Source organism: Arctopsyche grandis, chromosome 13 (genome assembly GCF_051622035.1).
Source record: "Arctopsyche grandis isolate Sample6627 chromosome 13, ASM5162203v2, whole genome shotgun sequence".
NCBI classification, from domain to species: Eukaryota; Metazoa; Arthropoda; class Insecta; order Trichoptera; family Hydropsychidae; genus Arctopsyche; species Arctopsyche grandis.
The window spans coordinates 5,778,451-5,804,477 of record NC_135367.1 but is presented as its reverse complement, the minus strand read 5'-3'; the positions used below and the strand labels follow the sequence as shown (position 1 = coordinate 5,804,477).

The 26,027-nt window shown below is 33.5% G+C and overlaps 1 protein-coding gene across 1 annotated transcript in view; it reads right to left on the bottom strand.

Moving 5' to 3' along the window:
- LOC143921270 (inactive dipeptidyl peptidase 10) overlaps nucleotides 1-25,527 on the bottom strand; it is a 57,284-nt gene extending 31,757 nt beyond the window's left edge. Inside the window, exons 1-5 of the mRNA XM_077444499.1 lie at nucleotides 25,423-25,527; nucleotides 18,756-18,862; nucleotides 18,473-18,671; nucleotides 14,105-14,179; nucleotides 713-765 (exon numbers count right to left, since the gene is read on the bottom strand). Of these exons, the coding sequence (XP_077300625.1) occupies nucleotides 713-765; nucleotides 14,105-14,179; nucleotides 18,473-18,671; nucleotides 18,756-18,862; nucleotides 25,423-25,527 (539 nt within the window). The remainder of the gene's footprint in view (nucleotides 1-712; nucleotides 766-14,104; nucleotides 14,180-18,472; nucleotides 18,672-18,755; nucleotides 18,863-25,422) is intronic.
- Nucleotides 25,528-26,027: the final 500 nt, after the last annotated feature.

Genomic DNA, 26,027 nt, shown 5'->3' with positions numbered 1-26,027 from the left:
AAACCATTCAAGCATATTTTCAATTTAAACTTCTCGGAATGAAAGAGTAACTAAATTAATTTGTACGACGCTACGAAAAAAAGACTGTAAAATCGTTCTCTCCTACGCGTAGTATGTATGTATGTACATATAATATATATGTATGTATGTATGTAAATATATTCTGTAACAGAAGTAGCAGTAGTTGTGAAGCAGACATTTCCATTGCAGCTTTTGCACCGGAAAAGCTGGCCAAACGGAATCTTTACAATCCACTTTGCGCTCGAGATTGGGTACGAAATCCAATTTGATGGTGGAATTGTCCTTTTCAAATTAAAAAGTGACTCGATTTTAGCAGTGCAACTTAAATTACACTGTAAGTCAGACGACGACTAATCAAAAATATCACCATTATATAAAAATAAACCTCGTTTTATAATTTAAATTCTTATTTTCATATATAATATCCTATAAAGTATGTTCGCTCTACGGATTGAATAACGAAATGCGCATTTCCTGTCACGGTGGCTTAGCTTCAAAGCTCTAGCGAAAGAGAATTAATTTAGAGTTTTATATATAAATGAAATGGAAGCACAACCCTACATACATATATGTATATATATACGTGAAATTTAATTCAAAATAAAACCAGAAAAGGTACTTTCGAGATAAAACGCAACACAAAAGGATTACAACAAAAAAATGTTAAATGTAATAAAAATATAATACTCACTCATTCGTAACGTCATAAACTGTATAGTGTGCTGTGAATGTTCTTCTAAAAACCTGAAAGTATTAAACACATATTTAAAACAATATGAATATACAGATATTTAGCAAATGAACGTCATACATACATTTATTGATTTCAGATAAGGATGATGGTATTATTTATCTATAAGATATCAAATGTTTAGAATATTGTCAGAAATATGAAGTTTTATAAGACTTGTTGAAAGAACTTTATTTTATATATTTAGCCGTTAAAGATTAACGGAACCTTTAATTGACGATGTTTATTGAAAAAATAAAACCAGAAGAAACTTAAAGAAGAAACTAATTTAATTGATATTGAAATAACAGAAAAGTGAGGGAATTCCTTCCTTCGTTCGGCATTTAAAAAGGAATATACAAAGCTCGATTTATAAAATTGTTGTGTGCATAAAAAGGAACGAGTACAAAACGGAATAGGATGTAATATAAATCGTTCGATAAGGAATTTTCTCAGGAATAATACGGGAATAGTTTCGCAGAAATGCTCCATAACTGAACGAGAGATTCTTTGATCTTCGATTATTATAATGAAAAGAGCAATCCCAATAGAAATCTCATTCGAAAATCTTAGTTCAATATTATTAATTCAATATTATCTTATCATTGAATTAACATACATATATAAAAGTTAATCGATTCACTTATCATATTTATTACATTGAATAAACGCACTACGATTTGACACTAATGTAAATTATTTACAAACCAATATTCATCATAGAGCATTTTCCTAATTTAATTTATTTTAATTTTATTTTTTATATATATGTACATATATACCAGGTAGGCCTAACAGGTAGACCCCAATGCGCCTTCCTAGACAATTAATTACAAACATTGCAGCATTTTTATTACATAAATCAATGTATTTGGAGAGGCTGAAGAACACGAAATTAACACTTAATTTATTCCTGAATTAATTCATAGAGACGTCTATGGATTAAGACTTGTACATAATTTTTTACATATTGTACATAAATTAAATTCAGATATTAGTGACAGCGGGTAGGAAGATTTTTGCCAATTTGATGGAAGAACCGTTTCAACAATGAAATCAGATAAATTGGCAAGTTTTGATAAGAAACGATCGACTAAGAGTCACAAATATGCAAGTCTGACCAGCAGTATTAAAGATTAGCACGGGATCAAACCCGGTAACCTCTCGGTGCTAAACATAAACGCAACCACCGAGCCATACTTTTGGCTCATCTACACAAAGTATTCAATTTTTAAATCCAAGTTTTTAGCACATACATAGGTACCTACTAAGCATCGATACACGATTTCATTTTAACGGTTTTTAGGAAATGGGTTTGTGAATAAATTTTGAGAATAACTTAAACACTAATCTAAGAAGAACCGTTCCAACAATGAAATCAGATACATTGGCAAACTACGATAAGAAACGATCGACTTGGAGTCCAAATATCCAAGTCTAATCAATAGTATTAAAGATTAGCACGGGATCGAACCCGGTAATCTCTCAGTGCTAAAACGAAACCACCGAGCCATACTGCTGGCTAATAAATTCACTCTACCCATTACGTAATTCATTTCCTATTTATATATAAAAGTAATATACACGTCAAGCAGTAAATGTATATAAACAAAAACAAACTGGAATTAAAACCAAAACAACTGAAATATATGTAAATTTGACGTACGTATTACATAGTAGGTATACGTACTCCGAGTCCGAAAACGAGCCTAACACTGTATTGTATTAATATTACGTCTCTTCCGTATATGACATTTAAATATCAAAGGATTCGCAAATGGAATGGCACACTCTCACTGCGAATCCATTGTCCCAATTCGCACTAGTTTATGCGGTCGTAAACTACATGCCGACAAAAATGACGACACGACCGCAACCGCAACGCGTCGTCATTTCCCACCCATTTTTTTCCCCATATAGCGAGGTCTTACATCTACGTTCTACATGCATATATATGTATGTATGTGTCTATATATAATATATGTGCATATATATATATATATATATAGATGAGAACGTACGTGTACGAGAGGGTGGGTAATAAAGCTCGATACAAAGTGGTGCTCGTTGGTTCCTCTCGCAAGTCTCGCGCGAGTTAGCAAATCACAAAGCTGGCGCTTTTCCATACAAAGTGTACCATTTACCTAGTGTTTTAGTGAAGCTTTTGAGTAATGCACATAAGTGAACCAGGTCTCACTCACTTCCGGTCGCTCGTAATTTCAGGCTTATTATTCTCGCCATGAAATTATTTATTATACATAGGTATAGTATTGTATTGGCTAAATCGTAAAACGTAAAACGGTACAGACCTGTCCAAATGTCAATGTAAAGTTTGCTATTATTGAATGTAAATTTGAATTTTCAGTATACGTTGCACTCGATTAAACCGTTTTTTCACATACCTCCTTTGCATTTCACATGGCTTTCGTGTTAGTGGTCATTTTTTATATCTCTTATTTATTATCCGATCGTTTTCATACTTTGCCATATTGCTCATTTTGGTCATCAATATACGTTAATGTATCGTCTGCTATTACGGTGGAGATAAAATATCGTATACAACGCGTTTTAAAAACGGGGCACGTAGACCTTCTTGACGTTTAACAAGCGTTCGTCCCGTGTCTTCCAACTTTTTCGCCTTGATATGGCCATATCAGATTTTAATTGTTTAAACGCCTATAATTCACTCTATATTTTATAAAATTTGCTCTATAGGTTCTTGTTATCTCTAATATATAAATATTTATAGTTTTAACTCTCATATTTATATATAAATTTCAAATTTGGCGTCTAGCTTCATGTAATGTAATACACGATATATATTGATTTTTGGCCAAATATGTCATTAACACCTACACCGAATCCATCTTCCACGATGCTGTCCAAGAGGTGGAAGGCATCAAGGTGGGTGGCGAGACGATCACCAATATATGTAAGATATGCTGATGACACGGCACTAGTCGCTGAAAATTTAGCAGACCTGCAAAGATCTCTAGACCGTGTACATCAAGAAAGCAATCAATTTAATTGTTTAAACGCCTATAATTCACTCTATATTTTATAAAATTTGCTCTATAGGTTCTCGTTATCTCTAATATATAAATATTTATAGTTTTAACTCATATGTATACATATATAAATTTCAAATTTGGCGTGTAGCTTCTTGTAGGGTAATACACGATATATATTGATTTTTGGCCGAATATGTCAGATCTAACATTTCACGGCTAAAAGTATATCTCTTCACTGGGTTTTATCTGCGAGATAAGTATTCAATAATAAGTTATGTTGTATCTAATTGTTAATATGATTTACAATAAGCTTACATACATTTAGTTTTTTACAATAAGCTTACATACATACAATTATTTTTAGTTATCAGCTGATTTATTATCAATTAAGTATACATATATATTAGCCAGCAGCATAGCTCAGTCGTTAAGCTTCTGCCTAACACCGAGAGGCACGGGTTCGATCCCATGAGCTGACCTCGATTGAAAAAAAAAAATTTCTGAGTATATCTGTAGTGTTGCTGGTCAGACCTGTATATTTGTGACTCGAGGTCGATCGTTTCCTATCAGAGTTTGCCAATTTTCTCTGATTTAATTGTTGAAACGGTTCCCGATTAAAAATTGGCTAAAAATCCTTCCTACCTACTATGTCACCACTATTTGAGTATGATTAATGTACAATAAAATTTATGTACAATTCATAGATGTTTCGTTAATTAGCGAGTTTTTCAGTGCTCGTAATTCAGCGACTTGTATAATAAAAATGCTGTATTGTTTGTAATTGGCCAGGAAGGCGCATTGGGGTTTACCTGTTAGACCTTTCTGGTATAAAATGTAATAAGTATGTATTCGTGTCTAATGAAGGATTCTGATTTTTTTCAGAAACAATGCTCAATTGGTCATACAGAATGGTCTAAAACAAAAACAAAGAAGTTATATAAAAAAATCCCATTAAAACGTAATGTCTATTATGAAAACATATTTTGTATCTGCAAAATACGTATTTTGTACGTGCAAAATACAAAATACAATAAATGTGATTTTTTTCTGACTTTCATTGAATAAAAAATAGCATGATTATATTTATTTTTAAACTTTTTGTATTTTGTCCATAACTGGTATTTAAACATTTCTTCTTCATTACCCATTCGCAAAGTAATTATAAATTTATTTTATACTTACTTAGTATGACTGTTTTGATTAATTATCTATGAAAGATTTATTTCATAGAAAAAAACTTCTCATAAGACAATTTTCGAATATACATAAATAATAACTTCATTTTGAATACTTTATTGAGTCAAAACCAAATTATTTTGGTGACAAGAGTAATGATTAAAATCATTATTACAAAATAAAAATTGTATTGAATCTAATTATTAATTTGTAAGATTTTATCACGTTATATACTATGTACTATGAAAATTCATTATTTTTTTGAAGGTATATGCAGTGAGGAAAGCATTATTAAACTAAAGATAAGAGGAATATAATTTATATTGTAATTTTAATGATTATTTAATACTTCATTTCAATCCATTCTGGATTTAACAATCTAAAACCAGAACAACTGAATCATACATAGGGGTAAATCAGAAGAAGAATAAAAATAATCCATTAGAAAATCTTTGCTCATACAATGTAAAATGAAAAAAAAAGCTTCAAATTATCCAGATGTATAATAAAGTAAGGATTTTTCACATCATACATACAAATATACAGCATTAATGGAAATGTAATGATATGTCATGAGAAACCAATGTATGATATGTATGTACATAAAATGGCATCGATTGATTTGGTGAGTTGATTTATACGGAAATAATAAAATTATTCAAAATAATTCAACCGCAAGCACATCCTCCATCGTCCAAGTATCCACATACATGTATGTACATATATATGTACATACAAGTCCCAATGAATCGTGACGAAGGGGAGAAACGTTGGACAAATATTGAATTGCAACCACGGTATAACTATGCGACAAAGTGGGAGATATGGGAGAGTGAAAACCCTAGCAGCCTCATGTTTGCGACTCATATATTGTATAATGTGAGTGAATCAAGTCATCATGGTGCCGCATGAAGAATTTGCCAATAAGGCTCTCCTCAAACGGCGGACCTATGTACTTCCCCAACTATTTTCCATTAACATGGAGACGAGCAAAGCCCGTGTATAGTCGGTGGGGACAGAGCTGAGAGAGAGGGACAACTGAAGAGAGAGTAAATGGGTCGAAAATTAAATTCTGGAGTTATGCTGGCTTTGCCAAACTAGATTTGAGCGCAACACGCTCGGAAAATTCGACCGGCAAATGAAAAATTAGTGGCCAACATCAGCCGATGCTCATTGAAACGAATCCCGCTTGGATTATTAAAATTTACATATCGAATAGATACCCATAAAGTTCAGAATATTATATCAGCGTGCATTTAAAACTTTACGATGCGAAAAACGGAACGTAATGTGACCAATAGTTTGCTTCTAACGACATATGAAAATCATAGGTCAAATTGACCTTTCAAAAAATTTATGGGATGTGAAAGGTTCTGTCTAAATAGATTATTTATCAATTAGTATAAGAGTTTTTAAACAAACTACAAATCATTTGGTTGTATGAAATATAATCGGCGCTTTTCGGATGGTTGAAAGTTGGAAAAAAAGGATTATTAGCATTAAGCCGACGGACATTTGGCCGAACGGACAATTGACTGAACGGATATGGGTGAAATCAGACTGCGGTGAATGTGGCATGTGGTTTTTATAGATAGCTTAAACAATTAAAAGCTCAATTCGGCCGAATGTCCGTCAACCTAGTGTCCATTCGGCCAAATTTCTGTCGACCTAATGTCCGTTCGGCCAAATATGGCGAAATCAGACAGCAGTGAATGTGGCACGTGGTTTTTTTTAGATAGTTTTAAACATATAGAAAAAATGTGACGTTCATGGCACGCGTGCATTAGATAGTCCTTTCAAAACGACACATTCGACCTATGTCGTTGAAATTGTATGATAGTATTTATCCTTGCTTGACAGTGATCTATACCAAAACGAGCCTTTGAACCATTTTCGGTAAAATTGTATCCTTGCTTGACGTTGATCGATAACGAATATGGGATACACCATCGGAAATGAACTTTGAATTAATTAAATGAATCGGAACTGAAAAAATAATCCTGATCCAGAACTGAAAAAGGAATCCCGATACGGAACTGAAAAAATAATTGGGATCCAGAACTGAAATAGGAATCGGGATCTGGAACTGAAAAAGGAATCCGGAACCGGAACTGACAGAGGAATCCGGAACCGGAACTGAAACAGGAATGGGGACCGGAACTGAAAAAGGAATCGTGATCCAGAACTAAAACATGACTCGGATTCGAAATCTGAACAGAAAAAAAATCGATATCGTCATAATAGATAACGTTACGTATTATACCACGCAAACCTTACATACATTAAAACTTACATAGTTACACACAAAGTCTCTTTATTAGAAGATGATATTTCATTTATGTATTCGATCAGTATTTTTAAAACAATTATTATTAAGAGGGCTGGACGCCAGCGCCTTGTCCATACAAACGTATTACACTTCTCCCTTCCTCAATTATGGCACTAGAGAATCCATAAGCATATTTCTGTGGTTTTATTTTTTTGATTAGTTATTTTTTATAGGAGCTAGGAGCCACCAAACATCTATAAAATCGCCTCTTTTTTACACCCACGAAAAGAGTCCAGCGTGCTTATTTAACGGTTGATTTAAAAAAAAATATGAGCACACAAACATAGAAAATTATTTTCTCATAACGATGATGAAATTTATTTTTAAATTGCTTTAGTTTCGGAGGAGAAAACTGGAAAATACAAAACCTCGATTTTGTCGATTTAAAATAGGTATTATTTGGTCGAAGCGCAACTGTCGCTTGTTGATATATCGGGTCGCATTCACTCAATATATATATCGAAGAAAGGAACGGCAACAAAATTAAGGTTTCGGGTATACAGCCCTATTAAAATTTGATAAGGACACTGACCAAACATTGTACCTGAAATTTTATTATTCAAGGCATTATTCTAATGGAGTTTTCTGTCCATATATATAAATTGACAAAAATTGGAGTGGCTTATGAATATATTCAGTGAATTTCCTTTCTGTTCAATTTGTACCATAGTTGGTTGAAAAAAAAAATGTAGTCACTGGGGAGATTCAAAGTTCGCAATACGCTCCGCTGGGAGTAGCCAGGCAATGCGATCCGTTCCAAAAAGCGAAAGTGTACACGGCGAAAAGTGAGTGGATAAAAATCAAATGTTTGCTCAGTATACGGGCGGAAGTTGACACATTTTCCCGTGTATTTTTTCCTCTCGCTTCCGTTTAACTATCTCGCGATTTTGCAGATCCCGATGTTTGCCGACGAGATAAGAAAATATTCCCGCGGCGGGGGAAGCGGTTTACAAAAGAGCTTCCGAGACGTCCGAAAACCCCCAAACGACATGCCTCGAAATGTTTGCATGTGCAAAGCCTCCATTTCGACGAGTGGTTCGCGCTGATTTCTGACTCTTAGAATTCATCGTGTGCTCCGAGAAAACACGCTAAGAAAACACACACACACTCACTCGCTCACGTCCATGCGAGGACCTCTCGGAAAATGGAAAACTCGACTGTGGGGGTGGGGAAAGCAGAGTGGGGTGGAATGCCTTTTGTTCGTGCCGTTTGCTGCATTGCACTGCCTGCCATGCTTTCTCGGATGTTGCTGCTTGTTTATGTTGATGCAACGTATGTGCATATGCGAGAGCAAATGCAAGTGTCACATTTAGACCGGATGCAACGTAAACGGATCGACGATTTCGTCGAAAGCATTTCCCTTTCCGGTTTCCTTTTTCCCGCGGAAAAAATGTACCGAGGAAAAGTTTGCGCTCATGCACAATAACAAAGATATTTTGTAACAACCGCACGCACGACTTTCTTCGCATAGAAAGGAATGTCTTTTGTAAAAATGACAGGTATTTTCGTTCATACACCTATTTATGTACATTAAAAACAGTACTGCCGAAATATTTGTACAATAAATAATGTTTTTTTGGTTAATGTGTAATTTTTTACATTGAATAAATTTTGCTATATAAGAAGCAACAAAAACTCGTTACTAATTTGACCCACTGAATTTTAATATATTTATATATAGTAATTATGTCTTTTGGTTTGCTCTCATTTATGAGATACATATGAGCGCTTTAATTTTTTTTTAAATTTGACATAAACCAATTTTTTAAATTGTGGTGAAATGAAAAACTGGCCAATTATTTGCAAAATACCGGAAACAATGTGTAAAAATATATTTTTGACTTTGAAAATTTGCTAGATAATTATCAATAAGTATTTAAAAAAAATAAAAATGATAATCAATAAGTATTTAAAAAAAATAAAAATGATAATCAATAAGAAAAATATCTGACTATTGATTTCAATATTCGGTTTAAGCAAAACAATACTAATTTTTAATCTTTTCGGCTTTTACGGTTTGAAATTTTTGAAACTTTGAAAAAGAAATTTTTCTCAACAAAAGATTATTAGAGACGAAGTTGATAGATTTGTCTCTCATATTGTTTCAAACTTTTTAGAAACTCATAAAAATGCTGTCTTTATAATGTCAATTTAAGATAATCAAGTAAGAAAAACCTTAAAGGGAAACATTGATAGTAATCTAAGATATCTATGAATTGAATCAATTGATATGTTTTATCTTTAATAATGATAGTACATATGTATATTGTATAAAAATAGTACAAATATCATTAAAAAAATGTTGAATTGTGACATTTGGTCGATAGGAAGATTGTTTCTAAAGATAAATTTCAAAACCAAAATTAAAACCAAAAATAAATTTAAAATAAATAAATAAAATAAATTTAAAACCAAAGTTTCTAAAGATAAATTGATTTTTCAATTTTATATCAGATGTAACATAACACAAGTAACGATTAAAAATATGAAACATGTAGCAAACATTTAAATAAGTGTTGAAATACACAGTGAAAAAAATACAAGCTAGGAACCAAAATTTATCTACAACACTTTTTTTATACAGGAAATTTCTACGTCATACTTTTTTCAACTTCCTCTATAAACGCTCTCGTATATCCGCGATAATATTAAACTATTCAAACTTATGCGATAATAAATTTTAAACACACTAGGAAAAAAGCGCGTTCGAGCGATATTAAAAAGCACCCTTTACCATACATACGTATGTACGGAAAGCGAAGGGTGCGATAGAAAACGACAAGCATATTTTCCACCAACATAAATAACATTCGAAAAAAGGTCTACGTTCGGCGACTTATCAAAAAATTTCCCAATACACATATCTATACATACCCAAAACCTAAATCGACCAGTCGCATCGATATTCATTGAATGTATATATACCTATACATATGCATATTAGGCTTTTCCTATGCTGGAAGCACGATAAAAACGATTCAAAGCTTTTCATACAAACAAATTAATAGTATATAAAAAATATATATGTAATCCTAATGTTGAAATTATAATAAATATAACATAAGAAAAGTGAAATCAAACTAAAGTAGAATACAATGATAATTTAATCATCTTTGAAATGTACAAACTAAAATCTGTTTATGTGCCATTTTCGCAACACATTCACATGAATGTACACAGAAGAAGAGATAATATAAAGATATTACTCAATTGAATAGACAGAAAAGGCAAAGAAAGCTGCGGCTGATGCTCTTGCATTTGTAATATTTTTATTCAAAAATACTTGAGAGAAGTGGCAAAGCCGATGAACTCAAAGCGTTTTTCAGTTATAAAAATAAAAAAAATATGTGAAAGAAAATACAAAATAAACCAAGAAAGAGGAAAAGTATTTTTTTGGTTTATTTTTAAAGAGGCTTAGGTTACTATGTACATTAGTAAATAATTCATTATTCCTCAATTATGCACTAGATAAATTATTATTTAATATACTATGGATATCTAATATAGGCATATTTCTATCTTTTTATTTTTTTTATGTTATTTTTTATAGGAGCTAGGAGCCACCAAACATGTATAAAATCCCCTCGTTTTTACACCCACGAAAAGATTCCAGCGTGCTAATTTAACAGTTGATTTAAAAAAAAATACGAAAACACAAACTTAGAAAATATCTTTCTCATACCGATGATGAAATTTTTTTTAAATTGGTCCAGTTTCGGAGGAGAAAACTGGAGAATACGAAACCTCGATTTTGTTGATTTAAAATAGGTATTATCTAGTTGAGGCGCAACTGTCGCATTTACTCAATATATATATTGTCGCATTTACTCAATATATATATCGAAGAAAGGAACGGCAACCAAATTAAGATTTCGGGTATCCAGCCCTCTTAAGGCATACTGCCGGCTGATATTTGCATGCAAACCCAATTTTTCTAGTTACGCCACTGACTATGACTAGAGTTGGAATAAATGGAAGGAAAGAGAAATGCTGTAATAGATTATAAAATAATTTAAAGAAGACTATGAGTTAGATGGGTGAATAATGTGAGGAAAATGTTAAATAGATCTGTGGTGAAATACATTAACCAGCAGACTAGACTAGTGGTTAGCATATAATGCTTTGAACAGAGTGGTCATGGTTCAAATCCCACTGGTTTCTGCTGGCCAGAACTTGGATTTGTGACTCCAGGTCGATCGTTTTCTATCAGAGTTTGCCAATCTATCTGACTTTCATTCAAACGGTTCCAAAAATTTGGCAACCTTACCCATTTTCAGCAATCTCAAATTTCGCTGAATTGTATAAAAAGTTGCAAATTTAGAAATTCAACCATACATGTCTCTGTGGATATTAATTTATATGTATTTATATACTTTGTATAATACTGTTGCGTAGGGGTGGGTGGAGGATCCAAGTAAAAGGCCTTAGTCGTTTCACAGCATTTATTGATGATTAAGGAGATACACGCACTAGCAGTGCTCAGTCCAGAATGACCTGATATCGCCTACGTACCGCCTTATAAAGGGTACATCTCTCAGGACGTCTAATCTGTTTACCTATTGTATAGTCACGTATTCGGATATGTTTTTCCACGACATTAGGTCTCCCCGTACCGATTCTGAGAAAGGACTAATAACGGTCATTGTTTAGCCTAAATGCACTTAGAGTCCAGATATAATCCTGGAAGTAAGTGCAAGCACTTAGTTAATCCGTTAACAGATATCCGTTGGTCCTAAGTGCAAGCACTTAGTTAATCCGTTAACAGATAACCCTTGAACGGTCACATAGTCTCTGGGATTCTATTCGCTTAATCCGCGGCGTACGTAACAATACTAATAATATTTGTATCAAATGTACAATTTTTCTGGCTAAGAAGGCGCATAGAGGTTACCTGTTAAGAGGGCTGTACACCCGAAACCTTTATTTTGTTACCGTTCCTTTCTTCGATATATATATATTGAGTGTATGTATAAATTGAGTGAATGCGACAATATATATCAATATATATATATTGAGTGAATGCGACAGTTGCGCTTCGACCAGATAAAACGTGTTTTAAATTGACAAAATCGAGGTTTCGTATTCTACTATTTTCTCCTCCAAAACTGGACCAATTTAAAAAAAATTTCATCATCGGTATGAGAAAAATATTTTCTGTGCATCTATCGGCGTATTTTTTTTTAAATCGACCGTTAAATAACCACGCTAGACTCTTTTCGTGGGTGTAAAACAGAGGCGATTTTATAGATGTTTGGCGGCTCCTAGCTCCTATAAAAAATAATTAATCAAAAAAATAAAACGATAGATGCACCCCAATGGTGGATATCCATAGCATATTAAAAAAATAATTTCTCTAGTGCCATAATTGAGGTAGGGAGAAGTATACATAGTACGTTTGTATGGACAAGGCGCTGCTGTCCAGCCCTCTTAAACCTTCCTAGTGTAAATTGAAGGTAAAATAAAATAAAATATGTACATAGCAGTAAATTATCTACAATGATGATTCATATGAATAATGATCTTTTTATTAATCTAGAAAAATGCTCTATTTTAAATTTCACTAGAAATAAGTCAATTATTACTAATCAATATCAATTAAATCATTCAATACTTAACACGTCATCTTCTATTAAAGATCTTGGTGTAATACTCAATAATAAACTAGATTTCTCTGAACATATTTCTTTTATTACCAACAAAGCATTTAAATCTCTTGGATTCCTACTCCGCTCAACAAAACCCTTTAATGATCCTTATGTACTAAAATTACTTTATTTTTCCTTTGTAAGGTCTCACCTTGAATTTGCCTCAATTATCTGGTCACCTTTTTATTTATCCCATATTAATTGTATTGAGAAAGTTCAACTTAAATTTATTAAATCCTTACGCTATCTTTTTCCTACCTATACCCATTCTACTGTTTCCGACATTTTAAAAATCCTTTCTTTTAACAATCTTTCTGTCAGGCGACGACATACTGATGCTATATTCTTCTTTAAGCTCATAAATGGTTTCCTTGATTGTTCTGATTTACTGAATAAGGTTAATTTTAGAATCCCAGTTCGATACTCTAGACGCGTTGCACTCTTTTCACTTGATCCTTTCAATACTAATTCCCAAAAATATTTTTATCTGCAGCGCGTTTATCGTATGTTTAACGGAGAGCTGAATGAGGTTGATCTATTTTGTATTTCCCTACATCAACTCAGGTCTAACATCAAGAGAATCTTGACCGATTGATTCATTTCTTCTCCTATTCTATTTTTCCAATATTTCCAATATTTTTATACTTTAGTTTAGTTATGTAATGTGCTATTTAACCATATTATAGCTTTCATTCTTTTCCTTTTCATTTGTTTATTTTGTATTTACCTTTTTCATTTGTTTTATATTTGTAAATTTCAATTTCTTCTTATATTCTATCTTATAACCTTTTCCAAATATTTTAATACTATAGTTTAATTATGCAATGTACTACATATTTTGTCATGCCTTTATTCTTTACTTTTTAATTTGTTTTCCTTATATTTATCTTTTTCATTTTTGTAAAAATCTATTATTGGACTCGGATGTTACATATATTATTTATTTACTTTTTGTTTTTTTTTATACCTATCTCTGTACATCCTGTCTGTTGATTTTTCAATTAATAAAATAAAATAAAAAATATGAAGCATGTCAATCTTTAGCATTTAAACTCAGCCGAACGGAAGAGGCTGGATTTCGATTTTGACTTTGTAAAAACAGATTAAATTGCAATGTATGTAATTCAGCCAAACCATAATCTCATTATGAGCTTGTACATGAGTATGTATGTATGTTTGAAGTGTCACGTACCGTTTTGACGTTGTGTTGAAAGAGCACGTAGCGCAGATCCGGTGAACATTGGTAGCCGCGCACGTTCAGCTGCCTCTGCGAACAGGAAAAGCAATCGTCACAGTGACCCCCCGACGGATGGGTGATCCGACACCCCCATCTCTCATCCCTCACAGTCCACCTTTACCCGTTTTCATTTGTCGGACGGACTCGGAGGATGAGAGAGAGGGGTGGGTGGTCCGGGGGGGGGGGGGGGGCGCGACTTTTGTCGTCGGCTTCGAATAGCGTTAAGGAAAATATGTACTCACTTACTACGGCCTTTATCGTGTGGGTTTTGTATTATTTTTTTTCTTCTGCCCGACCGTATAAAAATGCTTACGCACCCTGTTTTTTTGTGTCAATACCTTAAATATAATATAATGGGTACGTGCTCGGACGTGCGGTGTGGAAATCAACGGAGAAACAATTTGCCAATGATATATGAAAGTGTGGCTTTATTTGACTGGTTAGTATTGTAAATTGATTGTTAGATTAATAATAAATTTAAGTGTCGTTTTGCAAAAAAGACCTATCCCACACATTTTATTATATCGTGAACATTGGGTTTGGTGCATCCGCTCAAAAATCGCCAGACAAACGAACGACAGATTAACAGAACGGCAGCTTTAAATGTAATTCTCGTTTTCTCGAATGATAGATTGCAAATCAGATGACGAGTCACATTTCGATGTGCACAGATGCAATTATTAAAATGGTAATTATTAAAATTGAGTTGGATCTTTCTGGCGAGTTTAATAAGCCAAGATTCGGAACTTATCGAATCTTGCCTTGATGTGCAATCTATCATTCGAGAAGACGAGAATTGCATTTAAAGCAGCCGTCCGCTAATCTGTCGTTCAATTTGTCTGGCAATTTTAGAGCGGATGCACCGCATCCGTGAACATTTTATTATATTTTAGTAGGTGCTTTTAATTTTTACAGTAATTTGATTTTTGTTATTACTAAATTATGTTCACAATATATCTTATATATATATTTATTTTAATAGCCACTGATCTACTGATCATTTTCTATTTTACAATTTTAATTTAATTTTGTTATTAATCATAGTATTATATTATTCTAATGTTAATGTACGGCATAGTAGGAAAAAGAGCTCAAAAACCCATTTACAATTCTTATAAATGCTCATAATACATCTAATACATAATTTTAATTTAATTTTGTTATTAATCATAGTATTATATTATTCTAATGTTAATGTACAGCATAGTAGGAAAAAGAGCTCAAAAACCCATTTACAATTCTTATAAATGCTCATAATACATCTAATACATAATATTAATTAATGACTCTCTAAAGTCGACGGTCTAAAGCAGATTGTGTTTAGGTAATCTGTATTTATACCTAAAGGGTATAGACACTTTGTTGTAATCATCGAGACTCTTCACAAGTGTGTTAGTATGGTTATTAGTGATTCTGTCATAATCTTCTGGTTAGATTGTTAGTAATTTCTGTGACTAATTATTTACAGTATTTGAAAATCATGACTGTACTTGATTTGATCAGTAATGTATTATCATTATTTTTGCTAATATATTTCATAAAAATGATTTGCGATTGTCAGGATATTATTAATCCTTTTTTTCGCAATTCGTTCATTTAGTTTATGTTTGAAATTATCCTCACACTTGCCGTACTGTGATAGATAGTGAGTGACCAAGGACTTTAGTGAATAAACTTACATATGTACATATATGTATATTCATCCAATAGATTCGATTTTATTATGGCTAGCGATTGTTCAAAAGAAGATAGATATTACCTTAGCACAATTTGCTTTTAGGTTGTCGATTTTAGAAAATCATTAGTTTAAAATATTATTATGAAAATTTATAAGAATTGTAAATAGGTTTTTGGACTATTTTTCCTATTATGCTGTACATTAATATTAAAATAAAATATTGCTATACATAAATACTAAAAAAAAATAATTGTAAAATATGAAATAATAAGTAGATCAGTAACTATAATAATATACAAATATATGTAGGTAAGATGTATTGTAATCATAATTTATAAAAAAAGAACTTCAAAATCAGAGCGAAGAAAAAAAATTGTACGTCATCTTTCTTGCAAAGGTTGACTAAAATAATTGAAAGAAAAAATTTAATATAAATACAAAATATTTACTCTAATATATATTATATATAAACGAGTTTTTATGTAGAGCTTTTAATGAACGGAAAACATTATCGAAGTAGATAATGGACCAATGTTGCAGAAAATTGGACGACAAAGCTTAATATTTGCAAAGTTAATGCATTGTATAATGTTTTTAAATTAGTTCTATGATCAATACTAATTAAAATGCTTCGAACATTTAGTTGCTCGACTACATTGTATTAGACTATGAAAACATGAACTTTATGCACAAACAAAATTTATATGTAAATCACAAACTTTACTTTACTTTTAAATTTTAAGGAAAACTAATCGAAACACGGGATTAATTAAGAACGAAAATAAAACAAAAAAACGACAACTAATAAAACTTAATTTAAATGCTAATTTCTTTAAGAGTTGCTAACTTACCCTTCCGATGAGCAAATGGCGAGAGATGCATAGCAAATAAGCGAATTAAAATACAAAAAACAAAACAAACAAAAAAAAAAACGAAGGCATATTAAACGAAGTGTGAACGGTTTATTTTTAGTTTAGTTCGAGCGCTTTCCTTTTTAATTTATTTTTATCGCCGCTGAAAATTCGTCTCTCGAATTTCCCCAGACCGAGTTTTCGCCCTTCTAAGGACGCCGACGTCTAAGGAAAACAACTTTTCCGCCGGATAGTTTTCCCGCGAGCGTGAAGAGGCTGAGGTCTCCTCGTTAAGGGTCCGTATAATTACCGAGACTCTCGTTGCTCATTCGCTCTTCCGCCATTTTAATATTTATAAAGCCGGGCTATTAGTTTTGCGCTTCCGCTTATCCGCGGCATTATACCGACAAGAAAGCGGCTAAATTGAATCTCGAAATAAATTGAGAGCACAGCGTAAAAGCGAACCAAGTCATTTCAACGAAATATTGCCTTTCACAAAATTAAATCGCGCAATTCCCGTTCCCGTTCCCGTTCCCGTTCCCATATTGGGGGCTTTTTTCACAGAAACCATTGCGGACATGCACACAATAACTCTTGTAAGATTCATCGCAATCGGTTGAATGGTATAGGAACGCATACGTGACAGACAAAAATCGATTTTTATATACATATAAATAGATTTTATTTATTGTAAATATTTCAAAACACGAAAAACTCTAAATTTACAAAAAATAAAAGTCAAATTCTACCGACCAGTACACACGCACTAGACGCACGAACAGTGTTGCATTTTTTGACCAAAATGCAATGTGAATCTGAAACGAAATTTAATTGGCCATCGCGGTGGGGGGGGGGGGGGGTGAATGTCTCGTGCTAGATCGGACTTTAAGGGGGTATTCTAGTCTAGAAATTTGAAGAAATCGATTTTTTTTCTTTCATATTTTCAAAGCTTAAGCCTTTAAGAATATGTCCTTAAGAGGATTTTTTAAAATTCAAATTATTTTCGGAGATATAGCTGCTTTAATGACGTGGCATCTGACCGGCACGTAATCTAACCCGAAACTTTAAACACGTTTTTCTCGAAACTACTTTTTTCGAGACGGTTGACTTGATATCTCAAGTTCCACTGAACCAATTTACTTGAAATTTGGTGCGAGCTTTTTCTATACATTCCTCTATCGCATGATTATATAACTATGACAACATTCCAATTTTTACTATTTTTAAAAAATTCTACTAACTATTTTGCGAAAAAAATTTTGTTTGACTTTTCCGTAGTTCATGCCATAGCAGCATTTGTTTGAATTAAGAATTAATTTGCTTTTTTGATTTTGAAATACTAGGAGGGTTGGAATCGTGTCAACCAGGGCGCACCATTTTTTTGCCTGTAACTTTTTGAATTTTGAATTTTTTTCTATGTATTCTTCAAACATTAATAAATATTTGGTAGTAATAATGGCTAGTAAAAATATTTTTTGTTTTTCTATTGCACCTGAAAAAATACCTAAAATTCATGCCTCTAGACTAGAATACCCCCTTAATATACAATTATAAATACACTAACATATGTATGTCCAATTCTCATATCAGCCACACGAGTATATTACACCTATGGCACCTACACGTATCATATTAAAGTTAAGCACGCAACACGAGGACACAAAACTTTCCATGAATATTAAATAGCGCGATTTTAAAACAACGCCGGTACGGCGCTATGGTGGGAAACCCAATTGGAAAACTTGCCCGCTGCCCCCTTTTCCATGCAATGGAAGGCAATGTTTTGCAACTAACCAAAGTGTGGTTTGTGACGAGGGTGGTGATGGTGTCGTTGGCAGTGTCCAGCACTGCTAACCCTCCATCGTCTGCTTGGAAAACAAAATGGGTTGGTGTGACCCAGGCTGGAGGCAACTTTTGAGGTGAAAGCTCGCCGCGTAGAACCTCTTCCAGGCGCATGCGCCTTCCAGACCAGTATAACAACTCATCGACGTACCTATTCAGTGACAAAAAAGACGCATATTTAAACAAATTCACTCAAAAAATCATACCTAAATAGTGAATAAATCAATGGACGTACCCGAGCAAGTAAATGGCAGTTACTATTCCAGCAATCACCATCCCAATGACCATCAGCGAAAAGATGATACTTCGCCAATTGTGGCCCTCGCTTCCGTATAGCGCTTCCTGTAAATAAAATGAATTGTTAACTGTTTGTATTAAACTGCAGAAAGTGCGGAATAGAGCAAACGTAATTGAATGTGAGCAAACGTAAGAATGTTAGATGAATTGAAATGGTTGGATATTAAAATAGTTGTGTGCGTAGGGGTGGGTGGAGGATCCAAATAAAAGGCCAAAGTCATCGCACAGCATTTATTGGTGATTAAGGAGATACACGCACCGCCAGTGCTCCGTCCATAGTGTCTTGATATGGTCTAAGTACCTCCTTATAAAGGACAGGTCGCTCAGGGCATCGTCGACGTCCGGTTACTTCCCTATTGTTTAGACATGTACATTCCCACGACATTTGCGTTGTCAGTTCTAAGAACTCCACGGGAATACGACCGAGTGCCGTCACCGCCGCTAAGTGCATTCGGGGGTCTCTCAATGTTAGCCGACTTGCACTTAAGCCTGGAGATAATCCTCGAAACCAATTATAACGGTGGCTCCTTTTAGCATACGCTACAATAGTATCCCAATTTTAAATGATATCATTATCAAGTGAGTTCACAAATTTTTATTTTTTTTATTTTTTACATATATGCGCCTTCCTGGCCAATTACAAACATTGCAGCATTTTTTTTATTATACAAGTCGCTGAATTACGAAACACTGAAAAACTCGCAAATTAACGAGACATCTATGAATTGTACATAAATTTTATTATACATTAATCAATCTCAAATAGTGGTGACATAGTAGGTAGGAAGGATGGATAGCCAATTTTACCGGGAACCGTTTCAACAATGAAATCAGAGAAAATTGGCAAATTCTGATAGGAAACGATCGACCTCGAGTCACAAATAGCCAGGTCTGACCAGCAGCACTACAGATATACTTGGAAAAAGATTTTTTTCAATCGAGGTCAGCTCATGGGATCGAACCCGGCGCCTCTCGACGCTAAGCAGAAGCTTAACGACCGAGCTATACTGCTGGATAATTTGATTAGAAATAGTCTTAAATTAAGCACTTTAAAATTTGTATATAAGTTAGATAAGAATCTATTACCCAAATATAATAATAATCATATATGTAGTTAGGAATAGAGATATATGTAGTTAGGAATAGAGATATATGTATATAATTTTAAAACTAGAAATAGGAATAAATTAATTGTTGGTAGAGTTACGAAATCAAAAAGTGCAGTAGCATTGAAATCTCTATCGGGGACGAAACCTCTCAAAATTGCAAATTTTCAAAGCGATCAGAATAGTTTAGGGAAGGGAACACTTATCATTATACAAATGAAGCTAGTAAGAACCTTGTAAAAATAGCAATATTTTGCATTTATGTATAGCAATATGGCTCGGTGGTTGCGTTTATGTTTAGCATGGAGAGGTCACCCGGTTCGGTCCCGTGCAAATCTTTAATACTGCTGGTCAGACTTGGATATTTCTAACTACTAGTCGATCATTTCTTATCAGAGTTTGCCAATTTATCTGATTTCATTGTTGAAACGGTTCCTCCATCAAATTAGCAAAAACTATTCTACCCGCTGTCACCAATATCTGAATTTGATTTATGTACAATATGTAAAAATTTGTATACAAGTTTAAATCCATAGATGTCTCTATGGATAAATTAATTAATTAATAAATTGTTAATTTCGTGTTATACAGTGATTTATGTAATAAAATGCTTCAATGTTTGTAATTAATTGTCTAGGAAGGCGCATTGGAGTCTACCTGTAAGGCATTTCTGGTATATATCTATGTAAAATAAAATAAAATATCGTCAATATAATTACTCTTAAACTCTGTATGTTAACAAATTCCTTTCCAAACTTACTGATAGGATACAAAACTCAACCGTATATATTTTTTTAATACTCATGTCGAAGTAAGTATATGTATACAGCAAGCTATGCATTTCAGTACAAATATCAATTTCCTCTTGCACAGAGTGGAAACTCATAAAATATAGTGCGCTATAAATATTTATGAGTTATAAAATATTACTCGTAGGCCTAATGATGCATCGTAAACAGCGAGCGATTTAGACACAGTCGGGGCAACGCCTGGCACCCGAATTTCGACGTTCGATTTGCATAACAAAATAGTGTAACGATCTAACTTCGCTCGAACGTAATTGATTATAATACAATAATAATAGCGACGCGAAAACCCAACAGTGATGCAATGCGCACAATTTTCCTCACCCATACAATAACGCACAGTGGGAAATTCGCGTCGGATGTTCACCAAAGCAATTCTTGTCCTTGTAATATCTTCCAATTTGCGGTCCAAGGAGTCTATTTTGGAACCTTAGGGATGGAAATGGGGTAGAGGGGGGGCAAATATATAATCCTTAGAGGGCCGGTCCTCAGATATTAACAATGCCATTATGATACATGTTCCGGGGACCCATTACCGAAGCCTTAATCACTCTGACCGTGATGGCGAATTACGCGCGTTATATGGAGATTTGACCGCATTCATTATTACTGACATAACCACTTTACTCATACACAAATTTATACAACCTCTGGCGTAGGATTACCATGTCTTTAGGACCTCACAAAAGGACGCAAACGCGGAAAATGGACCGTCTTGGAAAAACTGGCGGTCACTTTACATACACATGTACTACGCGTAGGCTTACCACATGGAATCTAAAAGTAGGACACGACATTCTTTTTGATATAAAAAACAATCTCCTTTATTGAAGCGATCCTCCTTTGTACATTACAAAAGAATTTGGATTCAAATTGAGTGATTCAAATGAGGTTTTGAACGAAAGTTTGTAAATAGTTGTAAATTCTCATAAAAGTGAGAGGATTTCCTAAAGATAATTTTGATGTCATTATAAATGTTTAATTTTTTTATGATTACTATCTACATACATTTTCTGATAAAAATGACATGCATATTTATGCGATTTAATGTATTGTATTATAATATTTCTAGTACTAAAACGCAGTAGTTTTAAATTGAGAATAACTCGCTTTATCCAAAGAATATTAAATCATAATCAAAAAATACACGCATTTATTTAATATGAAAAACCAAAAACATGTCTTATTTTAAATAATATATTATATTCTGAGAAAATACTACATACTGTGTCGAATCGAAAACATAAGAAGAGCACGCCGTGTGAAATTTATTTTTGAAATACTCGAAAAAGTCCTGTGAGATATGTAAAACAGCTTCCCAGCTATCTGACAGCTTTTAAATCTCCATAAGTAGTTTATTACCATATAGCAGTAGTTGCCAGAACAAGCATCAGAATATCGGATTTTGAGATTATATACTCTGGAATACGGCATTGCATTCATTATGAACAGTTTTAAATACTTCCCACATACTATATATGTGTGTACTATTAAAATAGCACGTAAAAATGGCTAAAATAGAAGATATCTTCAATTAGGTTACGAAGAAAAGGGTAGTCATCGTAGATCTGGGAGATTAATGTGCTCTAACAAAGCAATGATTTACGCATCGAACAATTTCCACATGACATAATATATCACTTTTGGACATAATGAGGCCAATCCTCTAACATCATTACACTTCTAAAGTGAATATGCATACGTACAAATATTTCTGAATTCATTTTCATCATGCAGGTACAATTTATCACGCTATGAGCCGCTTATTTATGTATACCGTGAAACTATTCATAAATGGGTATTAAAAACGTGCAAAATACGAACTGGCGTACTATTAAAGTCACGTGTTTATGGCGCATATTTCAAAATTAAAAACACTGGGCGAAAATGTGTACAAACAGAAGTGTAAAAAAATGGGACAAATTTAATGTCAGAAATTCGCTGGCTTTCAGCCCGTGTGATTTATTTCGCAATTCAAATTGGTTTGAGCTTCGAAACTGAACGGCGAACACGTACGAGTCCTATCAACCAAAAATATATAATGAAATATTATTTTCAAATATGTAGTTGCGCAATATAACCATTATAGTTTATTGTTTTTAATGAAAATGATAAGATTAAAAATAAATACACGAAATTTTAGACGAATGATCATTTTAATTTAATAAAAACTCACTCGAACAAAAATTGACTTGGACTTCAATCTGATTTGGAACGAAAACAAGTCGAGTTTTCCGTCACGGTATGAAAGCGTTGTATTGGCAACGTTCAAAAACCGGCTTTCGACTAACCGGAACTTGTCCGACGGAAACTAATTTGATTTCCATTTTTCGCATTCGACTGCACTCCTGTCGTGCAGTGTGCAATTTTTTATTGCATTTTTCAATGATTGAGTTTCGCACTGAATTCGTGGTACGTATTTTTCGCTATTTGAATTTTCATAACATTCATAATATTCAAACAATTTACGAAACGAATACTAAATATATATTTTCATACTCGGTATCATACATACAAACATATATTGTAGAAGTGATGGAAAACATATATTTACATAAACGTAAATTATGTATGAATGTATGTATAAATTGCAGCAACTATCGGCTTTGTAAACATTGTTGGAATTTTCAATAGATTCGTTTATTACAGTCATTCACGGGATTTTATACATTTTTCGCATATATTTGATGCAAAACTGTACACAGATTGTACATATTGTTATTGTAACAATGCTTCATTCTCACTTTATTGAATAGCATGAGTATTATTTCCATGCGAGAGATCAAATCAAATATACATATAACAACTGTAAATACGAAATTTATTTGTTTACATTTGATTTAAAATAAAAAATGAAAAACCTTTATATATAATATTGATATCAATATATTTATACATTCACTATCTGAACCCGGCATGCGTTGCAATGCCATAATAACCGTTCCCGTTCTCGTTCTCGTTCCCATATACTCGTATATACATACATACATAGGTACCCTCAATTTTTCGTCTAAATACTCAACTATTTCTCGTCATCCGTACAAATTCCTATATATAATATAACTCCCATGATATTTTAAATTGTTTTAAATATTATTACGTACACCGCGGATTAAGCGAATAGAATCCCAGAGACTGTGTGACCGTTGAAAGATTATCTGTTAACAGATTAACTAAGTGCTTGCACTTAGAGGCGATAGCATACCGGGATAATTGATTTCAAGGATTATATCTAGACTCTAAGTGCATATAGACTAAACAACGACCGTTATTAACTCCTTCGCAGAACTGACCCATACCGTGGGAAGACATATCCGAATACGTGACTATACAATAGGTAAACAGATTAGACGCCCTGAGAGATCTACCCTTTATAAGGCGGTACGTAGGCGATATCATTTCATTCTGGACTGAGCACTGCCAGTGCGTCTCTCAATGCATCTCCTTAATCCTCAATAAATGCTGTGAAACGACCTTGACCTTTGACTTGGATCCTCCACCCACCCCTACGCAACAATATTAAGAAATAGAATCAAATAAATCTTGTCCTGTCATACGCTTGGTAAGTTCTCGATTCACTATTTTGTTTTCATCTATGAAACAAACGAATAATATGTTCTCTATTTCGTGGATTTTTCTGTTTTTATCATTTTTCGCGATGCACTTGCAACAATCTGGCGGTGCACTGGTGCACCGGTTACGAACCACTGGTCATAGCGGGAAGCCCAGTACACATTATGTCCCATACCACTCAGTGTGTTTTCGCTCTAAGTTAAGTTAAGTCAATGGAGGGATTAAATCAGAGAAATATTATAATAATAGAAGTGCCTTTACGAATAAATAAATTGTGTCAATAATACAACGCACGGAATATAATCAGGGTCGTCACATATTCACTACAGCAGTTAAAGTTTTATTTTGATATAGATTTATTTAAAATTTGAGTATATGGTGGTATTGGGCGTTGGTGGCCAATCCGTTTCTTTTCTCAGTTGGCGGATTAATTTTATCCACTTTTTTGTACTTTTCTGTCATTGGGAACTCTTAAATTAACGTGTAATGTAGTTTCAACAAAAATATGTATAAAATGAACGAAGTTTATATTAATTAAACTGGTTATTAATATAATTGAGTATACGGCGCCACCAAGAGAAAGGTTTTAACATTTATTTAAAAATAATTTTTACATTTCTCTAGTGCCACCCCTGAAATTTTATGTAGAATGCGGGCGATCGCCATGACACTTTTAAAAATTGTCAAACTACGATGTTATTTGAATAATATGTTACTTAAATGATCAATTTACTTCTAAAAATGTATCCCATGTGTTTTATTGTTTGCTTTTGAATGCATCGTGCAATTTTTAACGATGCACTTGCCCATCTTGCGAGTAATATATTATAAACAAACAGAGAAGTTTTTTTCGGACATATGTACGTCGAGCACCAAGCATCAAATACGACTGACGCCAAAATTATTTGAAAAAGTCTGTGGACATTCCTCACTTTACAACAATATGACGCCTAAAGCCACTTCTATTATTATAACATTTCTCTGATCTACACGGGTGAATCAGACGGGAAAGCACTTGCATATCTCATCGCACATTCGCCAAATTGTGTCATTGAGGCCAAATCGGGTCGGATTTTCAAATGGTTTTTTTTAAAATATGATAGGTAATAGGTTGACGTACCTCCTCCTTGTCTTTGGGGTCTGCAACTTGCAGGGTCTCGTCGGGGGGCAGCCTCCAGGAGCCACCCCCGCCGCCCGAGCGGTCCGTGTGGCCGGTGGCGTGCATGCGCGTCTCCGCGCAACACACCACCGCGACCCCCCACACTCACCGCCACCTGAAACAATACAACAATACCACTTTAGAAACCGATGAACATACTACAATAACCATATTATGGTTTCGAACAATCGTCGATATAAATTTCGTCCCAAGGCTGTTTTTAGTAAACGGAAAATATGCGATTGTTCAACTACACTGTTCGACACGAAAAATGGTTCAGAGACGAGATATGACTTTTCTTATAGATCTATGCCCAGTAAACACGAATCTGGTAATGAAAAATGTTGATTAACTCGAGATTCGGAGATATGTGTTTTTTAAATCGCGTGATTTTTCGAGTAAATAATAGTAGCGAGTTTTAAGCTCGCCATTTTACCGATTTAAAATTCAGCACACTTCTTATTAACCCTTTTAAATGAAAACGAAAAATAGTGTGACCAGAACACTATTATAATAAACATGTTTCAATAGAAAATACTCAATATAAAATAGCGTTAACAGTGGGA